The sequence below is a fragment of the Zootermopsis nevadensis genome, unplaced genomic scaffold (assembly GCF_977971745.1).
Source record: "Zootermopsis nevadensis isolate Lab colony 2312 unplaced genomic scaffold, Znev_1.0 Znev_ptg000085l, whole genome shotgun sequence".
Classification (NCBI taxonomy): Eukaryota; Metazoa; Arthropoda; class Insecta; order Blattodea; family Termopsidae; genus Zootermopsis; species Zootermopsis nevadensis.
Window position 1 is genome coordinate 352,298 of NW_028259216.1, and position 23,871 is coordinate 376,168.

Genomic DNA, 23,871 nt, shown 5'->3' on the forward strand with positions numbered 1-23,871 from the left:
TTATAAAAGCGAAATACACTCTCTTTAGCATGAGAAGTCTAATATTCAGAATATTTCGTTAAAGCTGTTATATATGTACAAATCAAGGCTTAAAATCTTTGTTTTACAATGTAAGGTAGTATATTTGAGTCATATTGTGACTTAGGTTAATATTTTAATATTTTCCGTCAAATCACAATTTTAATAAGATAATAAAATATAAAATATTTAAAATATCACTTCACGTTCCGCATCGAATGATCGATTTACAAATTGGAACGTCTCTTACGACATGTTTCGGTTATATTTAACCGTCCTCAGGTATAAATTAGATTGGTAAAATTTAAAACTCGAATTACAATCATTTCCAATGTTATGCAATTTATTGAAATGTTCTTATCAGATTACTCTTATATATTAGAACGAAGGTATATAAAAAACAATACCTTCGTTCTAATATATAAGAGTAATCTGATAAGAACATTCGACAACATTCTTATTCGATTCAAGCCCTAGGGTCGTTGAGGACCTTGGATTTCAGTGCATTTTCCCTACATTCTTGGTGGTCCTTAGCCACTTTTTACCAATTTCGTATTCCCACGATTTTCGAATCCTCTTCAGCCTCATCTCTACATCTCTTACGTGGTCTATCGCAAATTCCTTCTTCCTTTATGTCCACGTCATCTGTCAGAGGTTTTATAAATTTCACAATATATGATATCCTCTATCTCCTTATGAGTTTTTTTCCAGGTTTCTCCATCTCTTATGGGACCACGGATTTTTCTAATCTTCCTTCTTTCAAATATTCTAAGGGCCTTAATTTCTTCTGAAGTCACTGTCCAAGAACACCAGGATTTCGATTGTCTAAATTCGATATTAATCTGCAGTCTTTTAACAAAATGTCTCGGGCGGGAATAAATGATGTGTTGTGTTAACCACGTCTTGGTTAATGACACTCTCTAGTGCTGTATTGTCCAGGTACCACGCAGTTATAAGGCGTAAAGTCTTCTTTCATGCCCGGCTTATGATCTGTTAAGCTGATTCTGTATTTGATTCTACCTCGGAAACATGCTCTGAGTTCCCCGTTTGATTAGGGCTGTCAGATGTTTCCATTACTCTGTATGTATCTTAACTAAATTCGAGTTCCTAGTTTTGTGTATTTTGTGGTAATATTATGTATTTATTCATTAAAATACTTAAAAGTACCGTACAAAATACCGTGAATAAATAAATAATCTGTTAACTGGAAGCATCGTCTGTTTCTTCACGGCATTTGTAAAGGTTGGTTCTTCCTCAGGCACATGGCACAATTACGCGGTATGTCGGGGCAACTCAGCCAAACGTACATTTGCAACTTTTTTTTAAATATCACACGTAGATCAGAAATTGATACAAAATTCTCAGTGTGTTGCCTTAATAATGACGTTTTTATAAACGATGTTCATGAATCTTCCCCTAATACCATGAAGACGGTTTCGTAACTCGAAACATGTCGCCACAAGTGGATTCATTTAATACAATACGTAAGGTGAAACTGTTGTGTATTGATGGATGGTAATATTTTAGATAAAATTAGACGTCTGTAAAATAATTAATTTTAATAAGACTTCTTGAACAGAAAATAACGAGAAGAAATAAATTTCCCTTCTTCCCTGCAAACAATATTTCTTTATGTAGCTCCTACATCAATTCCTAGTTTTCTACATAATTTTCGCAAGGAAAGTAATTAAAATTAATGTGTTCGTCGTGGTTGTAATCAACTGCAAACTGCTGATTTTCCCAATCTAACATTTATTTTACTTTTCTCCTCCTTTTCTTTACGATTCTCTTGTCTCTGTGCTTGTAGGCGTAATCGCTTGCATTCGGTAGGTTCTCGATGACACAAGTCGAAATTCCGTATCTATAAACATTCAAGTCTGCCGCCTGGTACCTGCAATTTGAAATATTAAAAGTGAAAATAATCTTTCATCGTCCATCAGTATTTACTACACTCAAGACAAATTTTATCACATTTCACTGACAGGTACAGAAAACATGAGATGATGTAACTCACGAAGGAAGCCTCTTCTACCATAATAATTTTTTAATACAAATGTAATAGAAATGTAATTTGAATGTCAGTGCATTTATGTAAAATTTAACAATTTTCTTAAAAAATATCTTTGTGAGTCGTAAAATGTGTTGACCTAAAAATATCAATGTCTTTGTGTAGAATGGGAAACTGCTTGAAGCTAAGGACACAGCTTCCACCGAAATGTCGTTGCTTCTAATTTGTTTCCTGACAACCTTAACAGAAATTCCCCCAATCGGAATTCAATGCACGATTATTATTATTATTATTATTATTATTTAGTGTTCTGTCTGACGACGCACGATTGCCTCACCATATTTGAGAACAGTTCCCACGTGATCTTTCTTTCACTCATGCACGTAGAACACCGGCCAACGCGCTATTATAACGTAAAACATTTTATCACATCAAAGTGGAGGGAGAAGTTATGACTATTTTAAAAGGCTGTCAAATGAGTTGTGTTCTGGCTAGCGACGTTTGGTACATTTCATTAAGCCATTAGCTTAGGTCAGAAAAATAAATTTAATCACAAGCTTTCTTTGGAGAGATAAGCGCTTCTTGTTTGAGACACGCGCCCATAACAATATTTCCCTCTTTTAGCAAAATATTTCCAAAAAATATTTTGTCCCAACAAAAATATATCCGGAGAGGTTCTGCTACACGTAAGACAGACACAAACCAAAAATTAAATGAATTTCCGTGGGATTTCTGGCTCTTGCACAAACAAGTATGAAGAAATTTCCCTTCTGGGAAGTTTTTGGAGCTCCTTACTCACTCCGTCAACAGATTTCAGGAGACTGCGTGGTCAAACACGCGAAGAGACAGCCATTTTGAAATAAACTTCCATCAGGAATGGAAACATGGGATTCATAGGCATCGTTAAACCTGAAACTGGCCTAGCACTTTGTAGAAAAGGTTTGGGAAAAGGTTTTCAGAAAACATAACCCAAGTTGTGTCCCACTGGTCAATATATGGCAAAGTCTTTAGAAATAAATGCTTTTGTTCTACAATCGTAATGGCATGTATCACATAATATGGATATTTTATTTTGCCAACTGAAGACTTTTACGGAATCGCACGAACTTCATAGATGTATTAATACACGTGTAGCTCCTGCACCATAAGAATTATCTTTGAAGATGTAACCGAACTGACCATAAGCCACTTTTAAAGTTATACTTTATCAAAATTTTGAATATTGATTGTTAGTTCTCCCATTTCGTGAAATGCAGAAAACAGTGACAGTCATACAGAATCTCTGGTTTTGTATCCCTCGACAAAGCACAGTACATGAGATAACGCAAATAGTTAAGTTCATGAAAGTAATTCACTTACATCGCTCTCAGCAAATCCATGAATTTATGAAGTACAAATAGAAGGTTCTAAATGGTTCTTCTCTGCACTTGAGAACCCAGTGCTGAAACTTCCTTCTCGTATAAAATATTGTGTATCGTGCCAGAACTCAGTGTAACTCTTCAGTTAAACAGTTAATTCACCCCTAACTCTCTCCTGTCGTACTGAGTTTCTGAAACTTGTACGTCACCTATTAATCTGAACAGAACACACAATTTCAGAAACTGCACATTCCATCCCTACGTAAAAAAGTGGGGAGAGTCTACTTAGCTGGGTTCAGTAGAAAGAGGTACATCAGTCACTAAAGATTAGTCTGAACAGGATCAGGAGAATGTAAAAAATTTGATGTAAGATTTGAGGTTTTCACAGTGGAGAGGCTGAAGATTTCTGTCTTCTGGGTTGTTGTGCTGGCCATATTTTGAAGTTGCTTACTGTTAAACCATTTACCTAGTATTAAATTCCTATAGTACAGGAGTTTGAAACCACTATTATTCTAAGACAAAGACTAAATATTATGAGATGAGGGTCTCAGGCCTGGGATCATATTTGGTCCCCTCTTATCAATTCTCAGGCTGCGGGGATATGGAAACGTGAAATTTGTACTAAATTGGGGCTACTAAAGTTTTTTCAAACAAAAATCAACTTTTAAGTTTTAATTTCTGTTGCGATTTTCCAGTGCATTTCTCCAATGCTTATCATTAAGACGCGTTCTAGGTATTGACTAGAAGTCCCTCATTCAGCTTTTCCTGTCATATACTGATGACATCAACAAAGTATGACGATGAGAGCAAGATATATCGGCGGGCCTCGGGTTGTGAATTTCTGTTTTAATGAATGTCCAGCCGGTTAGAACGATGTTTCATTTGTGTCATGGTCCTGCGTTCTTGGCACATTCAATTCCAGTGCTAATTATCCAGAAGCTTTTTACATTTCTTAGAACATTGGAGTAGCGGTAAACAATTTATTTTCATCTCAGCCCAAATGTGAACATTCAAATTTCAAAGACAGCAGTTAAATTTATATGCCAACCTAAAACTGACATCTTGTTTTTTATGAACCTACAGGAGAAAAAATTAAGCTTAATTTGCTTCCCCTGTCTGTCGTAGTGGGAATGGAGGGGCATAATTAGACTGTACTGTACAAAAAAAATATTCTTTTTTTGTTTTGTGCGTGTTTGTAAGGGTAAATAAAACACTCGAAAATAAGATCCGTTTGAACTCAGAATTGGGTCAAAATTATCATTGACTTACCTGCTTTTCGAAATACATACGGCCTACGTTAAAAATAATTTAACCAATCGCTTTGCCTGTTGTCTCCTGTCCCGAGGTTTTTAACGTAAACTACAAATGTTTGACGACAAAGTGATAAGGAAATATTCTGGTCTGTGATGAAATAGTGAAAATTGTTGATTCTTATTTCAGAATGGTGTTGGGCTTTGTCTGTTATTAGTCGGGGAGGGGGAGAATGATACGAAGACGTCAGCATAGTCAAGTCGTTATCCATTTTGTAAAGCGCGTTTATTGATAAATCTGAACGTACGTGTCACTTCCCGGCTCCAGGTTGGAACTGCGTGACTCACCGCCAAAAACTTCGTGGATTTCCCGATACGAGTCAAGCATCACTCCATAAAACAATAAAAACTTACATGCAGTGACAGTTCTTGCCTGGAGCTGGTAAGTGACATTATGTTCAGCTTTTATCAGTGAACAACAAATGTACTTCAGACTATGTTCAACATACCAGTAAGATGTAAGAAGATAACTGTCTTCTGTGTTGTATCGCCGTGTAGTCTGGTAGAACTTTACTATTGCGATCGCCCTGACGATAAGGCAGCAAGGACGTGTGAAACGTTTGTGAACTTCTAACATACTGCAGCAATTGTTTACTCTAAAGGAAAACAAGTAAATATTTCTCAAACAACAACATTAGAGGAAGAATTGTCCCCCTATAAAACAAATATTAAAACTCTGAAACTATTGATTCTACTGAGCTTTGTTCCACAGATATAAAATAATATAAAACAAACCTTCGATATCTAAAAACTAATGGAAATTTTATTTTAAACACATTCCACACTATTACACTCTTACTAATGCCCACTCTTGTCACTCAACACTTCTCTAGAACAGTCTGTAAGAACTGTGATTCAATACAGTGTGTCCATAAGTCTTTGGCCATAGGAGAACTATAAATAATAATAATAAAAATAATGACAATGTTGTTGCAAATAATGTGTTTTCAATTTTAAGTGTTGGCATCTTTTACCAATGACAAGCCATTATGGTGCAACACTCTTTATATCATCAATAATAAAGTTACGGAAATGTTGCTACACTGACATGACACTTCACCACTGAGTTCATTCATTTGTATTTCCTGTAATATCCATGTCTCCTTCACTACAGCATTTCCCTACTCTGGGAAGACATTCCCCTTTCGCTGTCATGTCAATGTGGCAACACTGTCATAACTTTCTACTATCGATAATGCAGAGTGTAGCACAGTAACGGCTCGCCCTAGGTAAAAAATTGCAGCATTTCAGATTGGAAACACAAGATTTACGACAATTCTTCGTCTTTACATTTTCCATATTCAGCCAAATAACATAGCTCTCCTGTGGTGTTGAACTTATGGGACAACCAGTAAGCATATGTACATAAAACCTTTCTTCTTAGAAATATGGGTAGCAGTTTTACGTAAAAAAGGATTGCTGAAATACAAATCCCACTTAAAACTGCAGACTTTCATGTAAAACTGTAATCTATTATACATAACAAATAAAATTTATGAGCCTCGAAAGAAATTTCAACAAATTCATTCTGTTTATAAAGAAACTGACCTAAACATTTGTTAAGATGACCTTAAGAAGCAAAACTGGACAAAATGTTCTTACACTTCAGACCAATACGGAAACACGACAGCAAATATAGTAGACTAACATTTCAAATATAAATTGGTGAGAGAAGATGAGGATTAAAAACACAAGGGTGATCAATAAACATGTCAATTTATGAATATGCACTGTTTCCAATGCTCCTTGCAGTAACTGCAAGTCATTGCCAAGGACTAACAGCAACTACCACTAAAATTATTCACACAGCCGTGCAACTGTTTCTAACATAAAATGTTATGTGCTTATATGATTCAATTTTCTTTTGAACATATTCTTCAGTATGAACTTGGTTCAACTAATAAGTGCCAGAGAAAATTATATCATAAATTTCCTGGAATCACAGTTCCAAGCACAACAGACATCCACAAACTTACTGTGTTAGGTCTAATGGGCCACTTCTGGACAAGAAACTTTCTTAAAAATGCCATTTGTTTAAGGTTGGAACACGTAATATTGGTATCACAGTATTTTTTCCAATATTTTAAATTATAAAATGACACAAAGTGACTGACTAGACACATAATTTAAACAATGCAGAGAATGTTTCAACATTTTGGTAGTTATAAAAATCGTTAGAAAAACTTGTACTCTGCTTCTGGAATTTCTCAGGTTATGTTCATGATTCACAGTCAAATTTTATCATTATCTAAGAAGTATTATTGCAATGAAAGTATCACAAATAATTTCTTAACTAAGTTACTCTGAGTTATTATTACTTAGAATTTACAAATTAAATTATTTAATTTATTATTAGCCCTTTTACATGCAACTCAGACACAATTTTCACTAGCAAATCAATTTACTCTCATGCCAAATATTTGGAACATTTTCAAAAATAATATATTATTCTGCACATTTCACCTTCTATTCAGGCAAACCATTTAACAATTCTTGTTGTATGATTTGCTGATAGAACAGGCATTAACATCTATCTTGGTATTGTTTCTCTAGAAATGTTTAATCCGCATAATTATCATACTCTTATTAGGCATGCTTTAACTGTGTATTTCTGGAGCGTCTCTTACTAGAAATGTAAAGCAACTGAACGAGCAGAACGACAAAATTTCTTGGCCTACAAACTGATGATAACGTTCTCAAAAAAAGAAGTTGAATAACTTCAGCACGCTTTGCCATCATTCATGATCATAGGTGCTTCAAAATTTCTCTACTTATTTCAAAACTGACCCGTTAATATGAACTGGGCCCCTCCAGTGTAAGTTCATGTATTTATTCAGACAACATACAACAAAAACTGATGACGCTAGATCACGGTTATAAAGCCAGAATATCCGATCTGTCAGCAGCACGTTTGACTTAAACAAAAGTGACAGAGAGAGAGAAAATTGTACAGTATTTTGTTATGTGTAAATGATTTAAGTAAGGGCAGGTGCAATAAATTTCATTTCAAGCACAGAGAATAGTTACTTTCCCGTGTTTACCGAATTTCAACCTTTGTAAATCTGTCTCTTGTGACTCGTAATTTTACTTTTTTGATTCATGTAACTTAATTATCTTCCTCCTCACTTCTTTAGCCTTTTCTATGAAGGCAGCTCGCTGCTCAGCATGCTCTGCTTTCTGAAAGAACAGATTATAAACTGCTTAGTCAAAAACAGAAGCACTTCACAGTCCCAATGAACACTACAAAATTATTTACCTACTTTGTTTTGCTTACATCATTTAATTTACTTTCTGCAGTCTGCTCGTACATTTATACAGACTTAAACTTCACAGACCTCACATTGACACACTGCAGTTGTTTATATAAGGTATAAGCATTTCACAGTCCCAATGAACACTACAAAGAATTTGCTTATTCTCTTTTAACATTTAGACCAAAGTTATAGATGTACTTGCCGCCAGACTCTGTTAGCAGCAGAAATTCATGCTCTGGTGCTGAATTCCTTGCATGTGATAAAAAGTACATACACTTGATTGCAGTCTGTAAAACAGTTCAACTTTGCAACTGCTTCAAATTTGCCATGCAGGTAATAAACAAAGTATACAAACCATAATATTTTTGGTCCTTTCAAGGGACAAATCAAAATGATTATATACTGTCAAGTCAGCATCTTTCTTCCCAATCTTGACAAACAAGCAAGAGGAAGAATGTGTCTTGTGTTCATTCCTAGAAAGAGCAAGAAACGTTAGGAAATATTGCATTGTGAATTATACCTATTTTAACTTAAATTTTTGCCATAAAATCCATACTTTAAATATGGCTTCATTCTTTTCTGAGATCCTGTTTCACTTATGAAGGGTATCAGATAAGAGAATGACAGTTCTACTAGTATAGCTGTTGCTGACTACATTCTTACGGCTGTCTTCAATGTCACCAAAACATGGAAGGGCAAGTGGCTTAAGTGATATTAGTACTTTGGTTGAGACAATTCAACTCAAGAAGGAAACAACTGCCAGACATTTGCAGAAAAAGTTAGAGTTGGGCAGTGGCAGTGCCATACTCCAACTGGAGTCTCCCTCTCCCTCAAAGTGGTCATGAACTGATGTTGCGGCCTATGGCTGCCACTGAACTGAACTGATTTAATTAAAAATGTACATTTTGTGATCTTCTGATTTTTAAAAGTATTTGTTTGTGCAACAACATGAAAACAAAAAACTGGCATCCAGCTGTACCATAACAAATGTTCTGAAACATCACCAGCATTCCCTTTTCACCAAGTTTTCAAAATAAAATTCCACATACCAGGGATCATCATCTTGTTTCCAGCCATCCAGCTTCTTTAGGCACACTTGACATTGAACTAGGTCAGGTTCATCCTTCGAGCCGCAGAAAATATAACCTGCCTCAGCCATCTAAAAGCAGGCAATAGCACACCTCCAAATCATTGCTACACTTGTTTGTATATTTATTCAGGCCGGAATTTATATGTTTACAACGAAATATATTTATATTGTACCTTCCGGGCATTGCATGAAGTATCTTCGTTAAATGGCCAACTTTTGAACGTTCCCAGGCGTTCATCTTCAAGCATGTATGTCGCCAAGTCAGGCACCTCCATCTGTAACATTATATGAAGGAAAAGGAAAACGTGGATTTTATATTAAGAACAAGCCAGAATTACTTACAGGAGCATTAACTGACCATGTTCGTTATATGAATAGTTTCAATTGCCCTATTAATTTCTTGTTCGTTTTGGAAATCCAATGACGTTACGGAAGCTACCATATAGGTTATAATTTTCTTGTCGGAGGTATCTTGTAAGCCTCTGGCACTGAGAATTTTAAATAACACTCCACCATTATTATAGTGATATATACGTCGGTATTGAAGTTATAACACAATTGAGAATCAGTAAGTAATAGGTTTATGTATCCGCTGAGTTTCGGTTAAGTTAAAACAAAACAACTCTCCCGGTACACATTATTACCAACATCGCAACACAAGCGTGTGAGATTATTTTCAAAGATATATGTAAAATAAGAAAAGCGCTTTACCCTTGAAAATGGTATGGTTAAGAGGGGACACTTATGTGTAATTCTGCTGTTATAACGTAGTAATAGCTATGAATCATCTACTTAGGCACTGATTAAAACAATCCTCCCTATTTAGATTTCATGAATTGGCGTCATTGAAATAGTTCGTGAATTCAACTGTTCCGTTGCTATGGCTGCAAAAGATGTTTGAAATTGTTTATATATGTATAACTGTGGGGTATAATTACTTTATTTCCCAACTGATTGTTTTATTATATTGCAGACAAATTTAATTTGTTGCCGAATATTTAAATATTAAGGAATTATGGTTGACGAAGACGTTAATGATTTAGATCTAATTTCTATAAAAGGGTTTTTTCAGTAAAGTAATTACTGTAACTGAGGAAACCCATAGAAAGTGGGGGAATTTTGTATGAGAGATGAGAGAATTGTTTAAGGGAGAGTATTAACACTTTACTGCTTATGAATGAGACCTGTGTGGCCAGCGTAAGAAGCAGAATGTACTGAAAAATAAAATGTGTTGCATGTTTGTGCCTTCTCTTAACACTTTACACCTCATGTCTTGTAATGCCACGTGAACTTGTGGGTGGATACCAGTGTTTCAGAGGAACATGCTACCTCAATCTTCAGGACCTAAGAACGTTGATGTCCACCTTCAAGTTCATGTGGTGCTGATTTTCCTCCATTTTCACTCTTTGCTACTCATTGGTCTGGCACCTGTCATCCTGTGGAGCTTTGAGACTAGTCAGCTTGTATCTAAATATGACATCCACAAGGTTCATGTGGAGTCAGTTGCCTTTCCCTGTGACAGTGAATGTCTGATATCTTTGGGTGGTCTTGATGACAGTAACATCATTGTGTGGAATATTGAAAAAGAAGAAGTGTTGTGTGGTAATTACCAATCAATGATACCATCATCAACAACATAATGAATTCAGGTGTATAATTGATATTTCTTTAATTAAGAAAGTGGTCCCAAGTTGCAAATTCTTTTAAAATATAACTAGTCATTCCCCTGTTGCTTCTTTATTCTGCTCAGACTGTACACCTCGAACCCCCTCATCAACATTACAAGTTCCTTCGTCATGGTTTGTTTGCGGCTGGGCGAACCATTCTAAAGAAAAGAGATTTAATTGTGTTTGTTCATTAACTCCGTCTTAATGATATCATGAGGCAATGCTTCCTTTAAAATATTTGTCCAGGAAGCGTATGGTGGCGGCATCCTTAGTCTTGGTGGCAGTGAAACAAACCAACCCATCCTCTTTTAAAATAAATATTTAAAGAGAGAAATTACCTTTCATACCATCCTGGAGACTGAAGCGAACAAAGAAGCGGAAGATATCTGAAAGTCTGATCTACAGAACTTTAACTTACAAATAAGGTTATGTTCATATATTTTCTTGCATTACAGGAACAAAGTTAAAAGAAGTGATAATTTGTCCAGTTTCTTACACTAGTGTTTCGATATTGTATCGGAACCCACGTTCCACTGTTTTCATCCCTCCAGTAGTGGAGTGGCCACTTATCACAGAACACTGTCAGATCTGGGAATGGATGGTCTTGGATGTACTTCAATGTTGCCCGCACCTGTCAGCATAATACAAGCTATTAATCTTTATGGTCTGTGTGTTATGTCTTACATACTTGATCCAACTAACCTCATATTACAATAGCCTATCACTCAAATATTAACCTTTGGAGTTCAAGTCTGGCTGGCAGCAAATCCCTTATTACAATAGAATAAAGGTTAATTCCAGTTAGTAATCCTTATTTTATTACTTAGTCTATAGATATCTAATGCTTAATCTTTCAGTACTTTGATTTATTATCACTTGATAATGCTCCTGTCATTTCTGCTACATAAAATTCAAATGTAAGGTCTGAGGTTCTCATGATGGTGAGTACAAAGACGTACGTCTTCTAATTCAGACAGTTTAAACTCTGCTATTAACAATTAAAATGTTGTATAAAGAAATTAAGAAAAATTTAATTGAACTGTGTGGCATATGACAATTTGAATGTGCAAACAGTAAAAATTATAAATACAACTGATATACAATGTGATTCACTTGTCCTTCTGATAATCTGTTTATTTTCTGAATGCAGTCTTGTATTGGGAAAGAAATTCTCTTCACAACTAAGTGGATGGCTCCATAATCACTGCTTTATACCGCCGTAATTCAAATACACTATATTTTAAATTAAGCTAAACATACACATTCTACTGCATGACAAAATGAGGTGGCTCTACTTCTGGTGCTGTGGACAAATGCTGGAAAATGAAATCATCTGTCTGCTCTAACCAGAGGTCAACACCTCACAGAGGATCATAATTAAATGGTCCAATTCGTAACAATCCCAGCTGACAATCGTACACATCCAAAATCTAAAAGAAAATTAAACATTAATATTTAAAACATAGGAATTTACAAGCTGATGGTATAATATCTCACAACTGAGAGAATGGGTACAAAAACCTGCTTTAAGTAGACGAAGTGTCAATTTAATTGTTATATAAATTATAGCAAAATCAAAATCAGTTCTTCACTGACTGGAATTTTATATCACATGATTAATTTCCCTTCTTAAAATACATATGTGATGATGAACATTACAAGACAGGAAGTTCAGAGTGACAGTCTTATCTCCTCTAAGTATTATTAGGATGACCAAATCAGGTAGGATGAGAGTGGCAAGGCATGTAGCATGGATGGGAGCTATGAGAAACACATACAGAATATAAGTTGGTTATCTGAAGGGAAGAGACCACTGAGAGACCAAGATGTAGGTGTAAGTATACCATTAAAATGAAACTCAGAAAAGTAAGGCATGAGGATATGGAGTGGACTCACGGGATTCAGAACAGGGATCAATTACAAGCTCTTGCAACAGTGTAATGAACCATCAGGTTCCATAAAAAGTGTGGAATTTCTTGATGAGATTAGTGACTATTATTAGCTTGTCAAGGACTGTACTGAACGGACTTGATATAAACACAAGAACAAAATATATCATTTTGGGTCATACTTGATTAAAAATTCCAATATAAATGAGAAAAGGGAACAGACATTCTGTGCTTTCTTATAAAATGTAAAAAAGACAGTAACAAAGACATTTGTATGAACTGATTATCCAAATGTTTTCACTTTTCTTCATTTCCTGGAGCCTCTTACCTATTATCACATATTTTAGAGGATGCAACACCAAATTCCATGCTTCATGGCAAAATAAGGACTTTTACGATTCTATTATTGGTACTTTGGATATACTTGAGTATTACCAAGATTTTGATTATTCCTATATTCTGCTGAGCGTAAGAGAAAGTAATTTAACTATCTGCAACTGGACATAATGAGCAATAAAAAAAGATGGACTATTTCTGTTCAACTCACCAACTCCGTAAAGTATTGACCAATGAATACCACCACAATTTGTAGTGTTCAGTTCTCCCACACAGGCAAGCGTCAAATCAATCTCTACTAACTGCTTATGGAAGGAATCTGTAACAATTTTAACATATGACTGTCTGAATAGTAACCACTTATTCTCTATTGTAGGAGAAAAGGGAACTTCAAACCTTGTACCTGGGGTTTAATGGTTTAGAGGTACACTACTCTGATGAATGGTCAACTGGACAGTGAGTATGCTGTGATGCACGGCTAATATTGGAGTTAAAGATTGAGCAGAGTTCACAGACGCTGGTTTAACAAAGATAATACAAGTACAAAGAGAGCGATCTTCTGGGTTGTTACACCATGTAGTCTGCTAGAATTTTATCAGTGTTTCAGAGGTGCTTGCTGCTTTTATCATCACAATGATCAACCCTGATGATGGAGGCAGCAAGTACCTCTGGAACACTGGTAAATGTCTACAACATTACGTGGTGCAACAACCCAGGAGACAGTCGTCTTCATACTCACCACTGTGAGAACCTTAAATATCACATAATACAAACTTTGATTCCTTAATCTGGTATTTATAACACATTTTTGTTGTGGGCAAACTCTTCAATTAATTCAGTCAGCTAAATCAGCAGTTTTTGTATGAACCTTTAGGTTTTCAGAGTGGTGACAGTGTGGATTGTGGTCCTCTAGGTTAGGATGCTGAGCAGTCTTGTAAATGGTTGTATGGTTTTGGAATAATATATCACTTCAATATTCTACCTTGAAACTGGAGATAATATGTTACTCCACATAATTTTGAACATATCATGTTTATCTTCAGGGACATAACCTAGTAGACCACACTAGTAAAATCAAATATGGACTTGTGATTTTGATCATAACTATATTGGGCATGTAGTGAGTAATTTCTTTTATCTGAAAGGAAGTACCTGTGTTAATCAGAACACTGCCTAAAGAACAAAAAACGTTCAGACTCTTCTAATTCACAAGTTTCCCTGCTTTTGGAATATCTCGAGATATTCCAAAATATTTAAATAAGATTTTTGCTTTATATATTATGCAACCACTTACATTTAATTAAGTACATTAAGGCTTTCTGAATGTCACACATTGGAGCCACATACATGACTGACTGCCTAACAGATCAGTGGATTATTTAATACTGCATTAGCAAAATAAGTATAAAAAGATATTTGGATCTATCATGATTTAGAGGCATACCACGTCAGCAAACAAAACAAATTACAGGATACACCAAAATCAAAATCAAAAAAAGCTTCGAACACTTTAGGGGTCAACGTCACTAATTCCCTTCACTGAACTGACATATTAATTTTATTTTTCTGATCCTCATTCTTTTAATGCAGTATTTCCAGTTTCTTCTGCAATTTTATGTAAAATCTGTTATTTCATTACTGAAAAGAGTGGTTCTGCATTTTATAAATAAAAAGTCAAGCCAACATGTACTTTGGCTAGTATATTATGATGGAATACATAAAAGTCTAACAACACTTCATGATCTCACATTTTCTATATAACATAATGCTTCCACTGTACATTAACTTCTACTGTCCTGCTTTTCTCCTTGACGCACAATCGTGGCTATCATGATGTAGTCAGTTGCATTGTACATAATGATAACATGAGGCCCTCTTTCTGACCTCCTGTCAAGTTCATAAACATGAAAAGAAATCAGTTTTCCTTCTGGGGTAAAAAAGGCAGTCACAATGCATTTAAGCCCTAAAAAGTCTAGTAACTCCGAAACAGAACAAAATATTGTTATCAATCACCATCATCATAATCCTGTCAGGTATTAGGCCGTACCTTTAGTGGTTTTACTAAACTTCTCTTCCTATAAGTCAAAAGAAAATTTGTTTCTCTATTCTGTTCTAACATAGCTTTATCTATATAATTTCAGCATATTCTGTCAGAAAAATGAAGGACTATTATGCAATTAAGGAAATTATAGTGATAAAGTCATGAGAATTAAGTAATATATTGGCTGGTACAAAGTCAACACTGATCTGATCAGAAAAACAGCCAAACCATAAATAAAAGCAATCAATTTTAACATGTTCTTTAAACAGTAACATTTATATGCTACTTGCTGAAGAAATGTTCCACCAGATATTTACCAACACTTCTCTTTATGTTTTAGATGCTGAAATAAAGAAACAGAAAGAAGTCTGTGTTTCAGTTCTATGCCATAGAAACAAAAAGTGATTAAAAATATTACAACTCTCTTATAATTTCTTTAGAGGAATTATTTACAATGCATTGGACTTTCATATGACCACTATCAGGTAATATACATATTTCAGATCTGTTTATTTAATGATAAAATTAATATTAATTATAATTCAGGTCCAAGTTGTTACCAATTTGAGCTTTGTACCTGGATACTGGGGATACTGGAAACGACCCGTTCTTCAAGTGCCTGAGCACTGCAGGTCCCAACTTTTCGTTGGCTTGATCTATAGACATTCGGTAGGACTCCTTGGAAGAGGGATCGGCCCATCACAAGGCCTCTACCTGTACACAGGACAGCACAACACCAAAAAAACGCGGAAAAACATCCATGGCTTGAGTGGGATTCGAACCCACGGTCCCAGCAACCAAGCGGAACAAGGCCCACACCTAAGATGACACGGCCACTGTGGACCCCGAGCTTTGTACCAATCTTTCTATTGTATGCACACAAACATCACCATCATCTCTATACAACTTCATCTCTATTGGATCTTATCACTTCACAATCAAAAATGTTATCACATCGCCCTGCTTAAAATGTGATAAGAACCACAAATTTCAATTGTAATCACATCTTTCATAGAAAATATACAGTGATCATTATCAATGTTCACTTCAAACCAAAACTGAACTTGCTCAACAATTTTTTTTTTAAAATTCACAATACTAAATTTTTAAAAAAATCTGTTCAGATTTCCTCAAGTTGTCACACATACAAATGGATTTACAGTAATTCTAATAGGCTCTCTATAGGGATTTTAATGTGCCTAAAAAGATAGGCATTATTTTTGGGGTGACCCTCATACAGCCTTCTATATGTCTGCATAGCTTCATATGGGAGGAAGCATGTTAAGAACTTCATTCAATTTGGATATGTTAATGTGATCACTGACAATTTGCCTTTAAAATCTAAAGCAGACTGTATATGGCAAGCAACACTTATGAAACTGTTCCAAAGGAAAATAAATAATGACTTACACATGATACTGTGGAACAACCCTTCCGAATAATTATGGCTATCTGAAAAAACCACCAATGAACTGCAATTCTAGACGTCCCTCAGGATAACCCAAGGCTAATTCCTGGACTCTATGAATCACGTTCATAACACCCTCATCTGTTCCAGCACCATCCAAATGCGCTACTGCCACAGCTCCTGATCCTGTAATGACAGCCAGTCATCATTCTTTAACTACGCCTTCAAGACAACATACTGGAAGACCAAGAATGAAGAGCGGTCAGGTGAAGAGACAGGCATTCTCAACAGGAGAAGCTGGATGTTGGTTACGGTGTATCAATTTGTAACTACATAAAGTTTCTGCTAAATTGACTGTGCCAGATACACTAACTAAAGACAATTACATAAACAATGAAATGCACAGCATTAATTTATTCCTCAGCATCTACTACCTGTCTCACCAGGATGTGAACTGGATTCATCTCAAAAAGGACAGGTTCCAATACATCAGATTTTCAGATCAGTATAAATATGTTTCGGGCACTGACAGATTTATGGTGAATTCCGCTGCCTATTTTACTCCATATTATACTGTCTAATATGTTGTGCTGCAGTATGACAGTTACTGCAACTTATAATTTAAACACTTACCTGAATGACGGAGAGCAACGATGCATGTTGTGACGTCATCTGACCCAAGAATATTTACATTTTCTGTAAAGGAGAAAAGTTTAATTTGTATGCACAATCAAGTTTTCAAAATACTGACTGAACAAAGAATAGACCATGAACAATGGAAAAAATACATGTAATCAAACCTATGAGAGAACCACCAAAGAAATTGATCACAAACAAGTTAGGAAATATATACACAACATAACAATTCTGATGACTATAATTTTACCTTTGGCCATTGTGAATGGATGAGGAATTCCACATCCACTCACTACCATGTGCAAAGTGCCTGTTAATATTGTCCGAAACAAGCAACAATTGAAAGGTGCTGACAAATTTTAAGACAATTTCCCAATATTTCATTTTGGACAAATCTGTTCAGCAGTTCGTGAACATTAATTGTGGACAGGCAGACAGAAAAATATGGTCTAACTTAAACAATGCATTTCAGTAAGTTTTAGTAGTAAACACACCAATAAATTACAAAAACAAAAGAAGTTCTTTGTGAATTTACATCTATGAGAAGTTAACTAATTAAGTCTTAAAATAGACCATAACATCCTCTATCATTCAAAGTCACAACATCCTTCAAGAATCATATGTCATACTCTGGCTGAAGAAACATTTGAATGACTTCAGTCAGATATTAACAGGACTAAAATAAAAGAAAACATTACTTTCCACCAAAACATCCATATTTGAAGTGTAAGGAAGAATAGCCAGTTAATAAAAGCCACCATTAACGTAACCAAGTCTACGTATTCACACTTGGCTCCAAATAATACAATCTTACTAAGAAGCATACGGGTGTTGTGACATAGTCAGGCTAACATAAACTCAGAGACACATGAATATATATCCTACAATTTGTTGCACATTTCAAATTGAATTTTATAATGTCTACTTGTACCCATTCTGTTTCTTGATTCTCACAAACTGCCTATCCTTTTCAAGCATAAAAGTTATGAGGATTCTTACAATGCACACTTAAATGCCTGATACATACTGTCATGGGGTACAGTAACTGCCAATTCCCTTTGCTGGACATAGAGGAGGCCAACAGATCCTACCACCTTTGTAGGAATAGCAAGCAGTTGTGATGCCGAGTCCTTATAAAATGGTTGATTGTGAAATAAGGTCCGCGTGTTGGGAGGCACCTCCTCCTGTAGCACGCCACTCAGCACTAGAACCATTCTACCTGCAACATGGAAAAGAAAATGACTACAGTTCATGTTCCTGAAATGCCCATAACATATAACAGGGAGTGAAAAAGCATTGCTAGTATGTAACTGAATTTAATTATCACGTGGGCAATAAGAGGAATTAAGTTAACAAGCTGGGTGACAGTCAAATAATTTAATGATGAAATCTGTTTGATTCTACATGAGCAACTTTCAGTGTTCGACAAATTATAACATTATATTATGCAACAGCTTTACTGAGAGCCACTGAATGATGCAGTCAATCAGCTAGTACTTCTGCTCTATATTCATGATAACCCCAAGTTTAAATCTCAGCCAGAGGCAGGCTATCCTGACAGAGGTGCTTCATAATTTTCCTCAGTCTCTCCAGGTCAATGTCATCTGACAGTATATAATCTGAACAACTGAAAGCATCATTAAATAAACCATGAATGAAGAAGTTGAATACTGCATGCCAGAACACACTTGACTGGAACAATATTCAATGTAACAAAAACTCAGATTTTTCGTATTATCTACATGAAGTTCAATCTCAGTGTACGAAGAAAATAATCTGACATATAACTAAGAGGAATATTCATGACAGTGAAGTTATTGGCATGTATAAATATGTGCCTTGTATGAAGTTAAGACTAATTTCTCAAGCTTCAACAATCTGTGCAGATCCTGTCAACTATTTTCAATGGCATGTGCATGCATAAGAAAACACCACAACATGGATATGGTTTCACAAAATCTTTTACTTGAATTGCTATGCTATTATGCTATCACAGGAAAACAACTTTAAAAGTTAGGATAATTGAAAAGATAACATAAATATAAATTTGGTACATATTTTCATGGTTTTATGTTTCAACCAACATTGACTATGGCCTATAATTAATTCTTCTAGGGCTACCAGCCATGTAGGGTAGTTTACTGGAGTAAACACCGACATTTTGAGAGTACAGAGCACCATGAGGAGGGGGAGAATGGATGAACCTTAAAAGGAACAGCTTTTGTACAATAACTGCAATATCGACCTTAACCATGAGTGCCGCTTAAATCACTGTTACATTTGTAGTCTGATTGATACGCTACAAGAACATTGGATGATGGAGAGCTGCTTCATTCACTCTTGTGAAAAGCACTAAATATTTTCATGCTTTTATGAATCATTCACTTACAGAGGCAATAATGTTGTAAAAGAAAGTTCTGCCACTATCATGGTTCTCTTTTCTAAATCCAAATACATCAATAAAGAATTTCCTTACAATTCTCCTTAAAATCTTCCTGGACTTCTCCATTAGGTACTTTTGGCAGCATCATAGGACATGTCACATAGCCCTCCTCTTCCAAAACGATGAGTCCTTCCTGAGAAGTCAACATTTTCCCAGTCACTCAAGAAATTGCAAACATTTTATAGAACCTGAAGGTTCATTACCATGTTCACAAGGGCCTGCCACTGGTCCCAATCTTGAGCCAGATGAATCCAGTCCATGCCATTCCATTCTCGTCTAGATCTTCTGGTTGTCTCTTTCCATTTGGTTTGCCTACCAAAACCCCGTGTGTCTTTTAAATTGGGGCTACATGCCCTGCCCATTTCTTCTCCTTGTGGAACTTTCTCCAGCCTCCTAGCATTTCATCCCATTTGGGTCCAAATATTCTCCTCAGCCACTGTTCTCAAACACCCTCAGTCCACGTTCCTCCCTTAGTGTTATAGATCAACCTTCAAACCCATAAAAAACTATGGGCAAAATCAAGGTTTTGAATACTGTTAATTGTACTATTTTAGATAGAGAAAAAGGTTCTGAACTGAAAGGAATCTACCTTTAGGTTATGTTATGGTCCGACCGCAAATTCGCACTACCTCGGCTGGAAACGGAACTACGATCCAAGATGGCTTCCTGCAGAGCGGCCAACTTCGCAAAATCAAATCACCGATAAACCGTGAAGGCTGTAATATTGTTCAACAGATGGCGTATCTATTTAGCTTTCAGGTAGCTGTAGTGGACGTATTTGCACGCAGTGTAGTAGTACTTAAATTGATTGATAGGTGTGTCAGTGTGTTTCCACTAATAGTTGAGTCTAGAATTAATTTTATGGAACTCCTAATTGCCAGTGTACTATGGGGAAGGGGGGGGGGGCAGAAATCTATTGATATGTTTTTGAACGTTAAGTACTTTTTTTCAATTTTATGGATTTACCAGTGCCCTAGAAATCTTGGAGGTGGAAACCGATTGATATTTTTGCGAATTTTGAGAGTGCTTAATGAATATTTGAGGAGCCATTTTCGTTACTTTGTGAAAATCTTACGCACAATAAAATGGAGGATTTGAATATCTCTAGTAAAATTATTGTCTCAGGAATACAGAGTTTGAAAATCTGTACACCCCCCACGAGGTCATTCGGTTTAGGAATCCAATCTGCAGTGACTACATTGATATCACAGCTTTAGGTTAAATAGCACAGGCCATTAATGCGCTGGTATACTGACAAGTGTCCTGAGTACACACACCAGAATTCATTTACTGGAGTGTAAATTACATCTCGTGGGATGTGTTTTTATCGCAAATTTGTCGTCTTCAAGAACAGATGTCTGCAGTACAAAGCAAAACCATTCCTATGCAAGGTTTCTCTTAGGGCGGAGTTTCGTCGACTTTTTTTCAGTGCACAAGACAACCAACCTTCTCGTTCCTTTAAATTTAGACTTTGTGATGGTCATTATTCACACCCTCATCAGCAATAAAAGAATGGGAGAGAGAAATAAGTAAATATTAACGAACAAGTCTTGTAGGAGCTGTGACGGACAGCTAATTCAGTAGTTTATTTTATGATACTGTGCCAACTGTTGGTGTTATTGTCGTGTTATTATTAATGATGGAAATGAGATATATATGTACTTACTGAAACATGACAATAGTTTACCAATATTAATACATTTAAAGTATGCTTAAGTTAAGAAAAGAGATCAGTCTGGAAAATCTATGTAATGTGTTTGGCAACAAACAAGTTCATATTTTCCCTTCCCACTGAATGCATGGTTTATTCCAAGCTCGCTCGCGTAATTGTTAGGAACACGTACATTATCAGATGTTACGCTGGTACATTAACAAGACCTTCCAGCCCCACCGCTCAACGAAGGCTTCTTAGCTTCTGCACGTTCACGTTAAGTAAATGTTATTTTCCTGAGTAAGTAGCTCAGTCATGCAAACGCCCGTCTGTGCTAGTTATTACGCGTTCTTTGCGCAAAGTTCGTGTCTCCGTCCGTCCGTCCGTCTAATCCATTCAACTCGAGAAGGACATATTTCGATAAAATTTTACATGGCGTTTGCGCCATCCTGCACGGTCTCAGAATTGTACTTTTTGGATATCCTACAAGCGATGAAAATAAATGACGTATGAGGAAGTTCGTGAGGTGATGCGATCTGGTGGCCATAGTGAGCACCACATCGCAGCACCGTAGTTCGTACCTCTAAAAGCACGCTGTAAGGAAAGCGTGAGGAAATTATGTTTATTCCGTTACGAAATACAGATCCTCCCGGACTTACGCTATCATTCCGTTCTGGAAGGTATTGTGTAACCCGAATTTTGTGTAAATCGAAATAGCTGCTGTAATATACGTACGTACGTATGTATACGCGTTTTTACATGTCTCTGCTTTGTAGAAAAGAAATGAAAACATGAAGATGAAGCTAGCGCGGAGAAACGCCTTAGTAAGGATAGGAAACGTTTATAAAAACAAAATTTCGTTTACATTTTAATCATATTCTGGCAGCGCACGACAAAACACTTAATTTTAAGATGCAGAAAATTGTGTTTTATGCTATATGGGACGGTTTGTGTAAGCCGGGTCTTCCGAAACCGTGGGAGCGTCTATATAATTTCCGAGCATATTATTAAAATGTGACGGACACAAACAATTCTTATCCTGTAGATTATGACTCAGTCCAGTCACTGTTTGAAGTCACCAACAATCCAGAAGCAATTAATCCATTTTTCTTTATACTTTGAATACAGAGACGTCATAACACATTCAACCAATGTTCTCTTTTCACATGTATTATATCTAATACAAAACGAAACGATATGAACGTGTAAGTACGGAAACACATCGTCTGAAGATGGCAGTACAACACACTGCCGAAACGTAATTCATGGTCAAATCCTTCACTTCATGTCTTTCCTACGCTTGTGTGTCTCAGCTGTACCAACTGCACATTTTTTAATTTTATCTGCCGACCACTATTCTCGTTCCCTGTCCAAACCAGCTTTTGTATCTTGGTCTAGCCATTGTGCTTATGGTCTCCCCTGGGACTCCTTAAACAAGTCATTTTTACTAATCTTGCTTTGGTTCATTCTCTGTTCATACATTGTTTTAGCACGTCCATTCCGACAAAGTTTACCTTTTCTACATTTGACTCGGCAACTCACAGCTGAGAAAGAGACTTTTTCCAGAATAATAGTGTTAAACGCTCATGTGTCTTGGGCGAGTCACAGAACAATCAAAGCAAAACCTAAGTCTCTAGTAGGGATCTAACAAAAGAAATCACAGAGCTCTGAGCTCTATCGTTACAGACTTTATCATGTTCTGAAACAAACTTTCAAGTATTACTTGTCTGTCTTTACGAGGGAAATATAATTTACCGCCAGTTAATGATTACGTTAGCCAAGACCTCAGTATGCTCTCTACTGTGACCCCCTCAGGGGACAGGGTTTTGGCTCAAGAAGTGATATGTTTCCACGGAGCAAGATTAGAAGCTCCGTGTTGCCTATGTTGCACTGATTTTAACCTGTGGAGCACCCCTTCCCCGATGTAGAGGCGTGCAAACGTTCCAAAGGGGCTGTTCGTGAAGAATTTTGGACCAAAATAAGTTTGTCCCTTTGAACCCTGAAAGATGTTCGAAAATTTCTCAATTTGCTATTTCGTCTGGATTCTTAACTAGCGAGGAATCTTCAGAGACTGCTTAAAACAAGAGTGGAGGACAATCAAGGTCCCCCAAAATGTGTGAGCCATGCCTCATGGCTCGAAGTGGCTTATCTTCCCTCTCCGTGTTCTTTGGAGTCGGAGGCTTCGAACCCCTGATCAGACGATCGTGGCCTCAGTAACATAATCTGGCAGTCCCCTTTTCAGGGGGGGTTCATGTGGTTTGATCAAAATCATTCAATTGGCCTCCGAATTATGAGATGAAACACCATATAAATAGCTTTTTTAATTATTTGGAAAATTGTAAAAGTTGGAGAAAGTTTAAAGGGCATGAATGATCAATTTGTTTTACAAAAGTTTTGATCCAAAAGTTATGCAAATTTGTTCATATTAGATTTTAATCAGATCTGGTGTTTGTCGACGAATTTTAGTTAATATCCGCAATAAGCCTATCAGATTTTATGCAAATTATTTTAGGATTTTCGAGTTGCAACTTAATGCGTGGTCAGATATGGCGAAACTAATTGTTGAATTTTATGCAACTTCTAGTGAGTTAATTCAGAGCGAATTTCATTTGGCGCTGACTGCTTTATGTCAGCCTGCAGCGTGTTGGGACTAGTTTTCAACTTTTGCTCTTTACTCAAATTCTGAAACAACGCGTTGCAAACTCTGTTTCAAATACTGTACAACGATAATAACATTATTACGTCACTGTAGAAATTTTAAC

The 23,871-nt window shown here is 36.2% G+C and overlaps 1 protein-coding gene, 1 long non-coding RNA gene and 1 pseudogene across 5 annotated transcripts; 1 reads left to right on the plus strand and 2 right to left on the minus strand.

The window, feature by feature from the left end:
* Positions 1 to 141: 141 nt before the first annotated feature.
* LOC110828698 (baculoviral IAP repeat containing deterin) lies at positions 142 to 11,330 on the minus strand. Of its 4 annotated transcripts, none has more exons than XM_087341738.1 (7): positions 11,202 to 11,330; positions 9,212 to 9,313; positions 8,998 to 9,107; positions 8,304 to 8,421; positions 7,821 to 7,871; positions 5,144 to 5,290; positions 142 to 1,909 (listed from the first exon to the last, which is right to left on the minus strand). In XM_087341738.1, exons 2-7 carry the CDS (start codon positions 9,311 to 9,313, stop codon positions 1,880 to 1,882), a joined length of 558 nt encoding a protein of 185 aa, XP_087197864.1. In that variant the 5' UTR covers positions 11,202 to 11,330; the 3' UTR covers positions 142 to 1,879. The 4 variants fall into 4 exon arrangements, with proteins under 4 accessions (XP_087197864.1, XP_087197865.1, XP_021917764.2 ...); XM_087341739.1 differs by lacking the exon at positions 11,202 to 11,330 and adding an exon at positions 9,750 to 9,888; XM_022062072.2 differs by lacking the exon at positions 11,202 to 11,330 and adding an exon at positions 9,397 to 9,666.
* Positions 11,331 to 11,550: 220 nt separating this feature from the next.
* LOC147870896 (protein N-terminal asparagine amidohydrolase-like) lies at positions 11,551 to 19,655 on the minus strand (annotated as a pseudogene).
* LOC147870897 (uncharacterized) lies at positions 13,278 to 15,581 on the plus strand. The gene is made up of 2 exons (XR_015533086.1): positions 13,278 to 13,386; positions 15,312 to 15,581. It is a non-coding gene; the product is annotated as an uncharacterized LOC147870897 (long non-coding RNA).
* Positions 19,656 to 23,871: the final 4,216 nt, after the last annotated feature.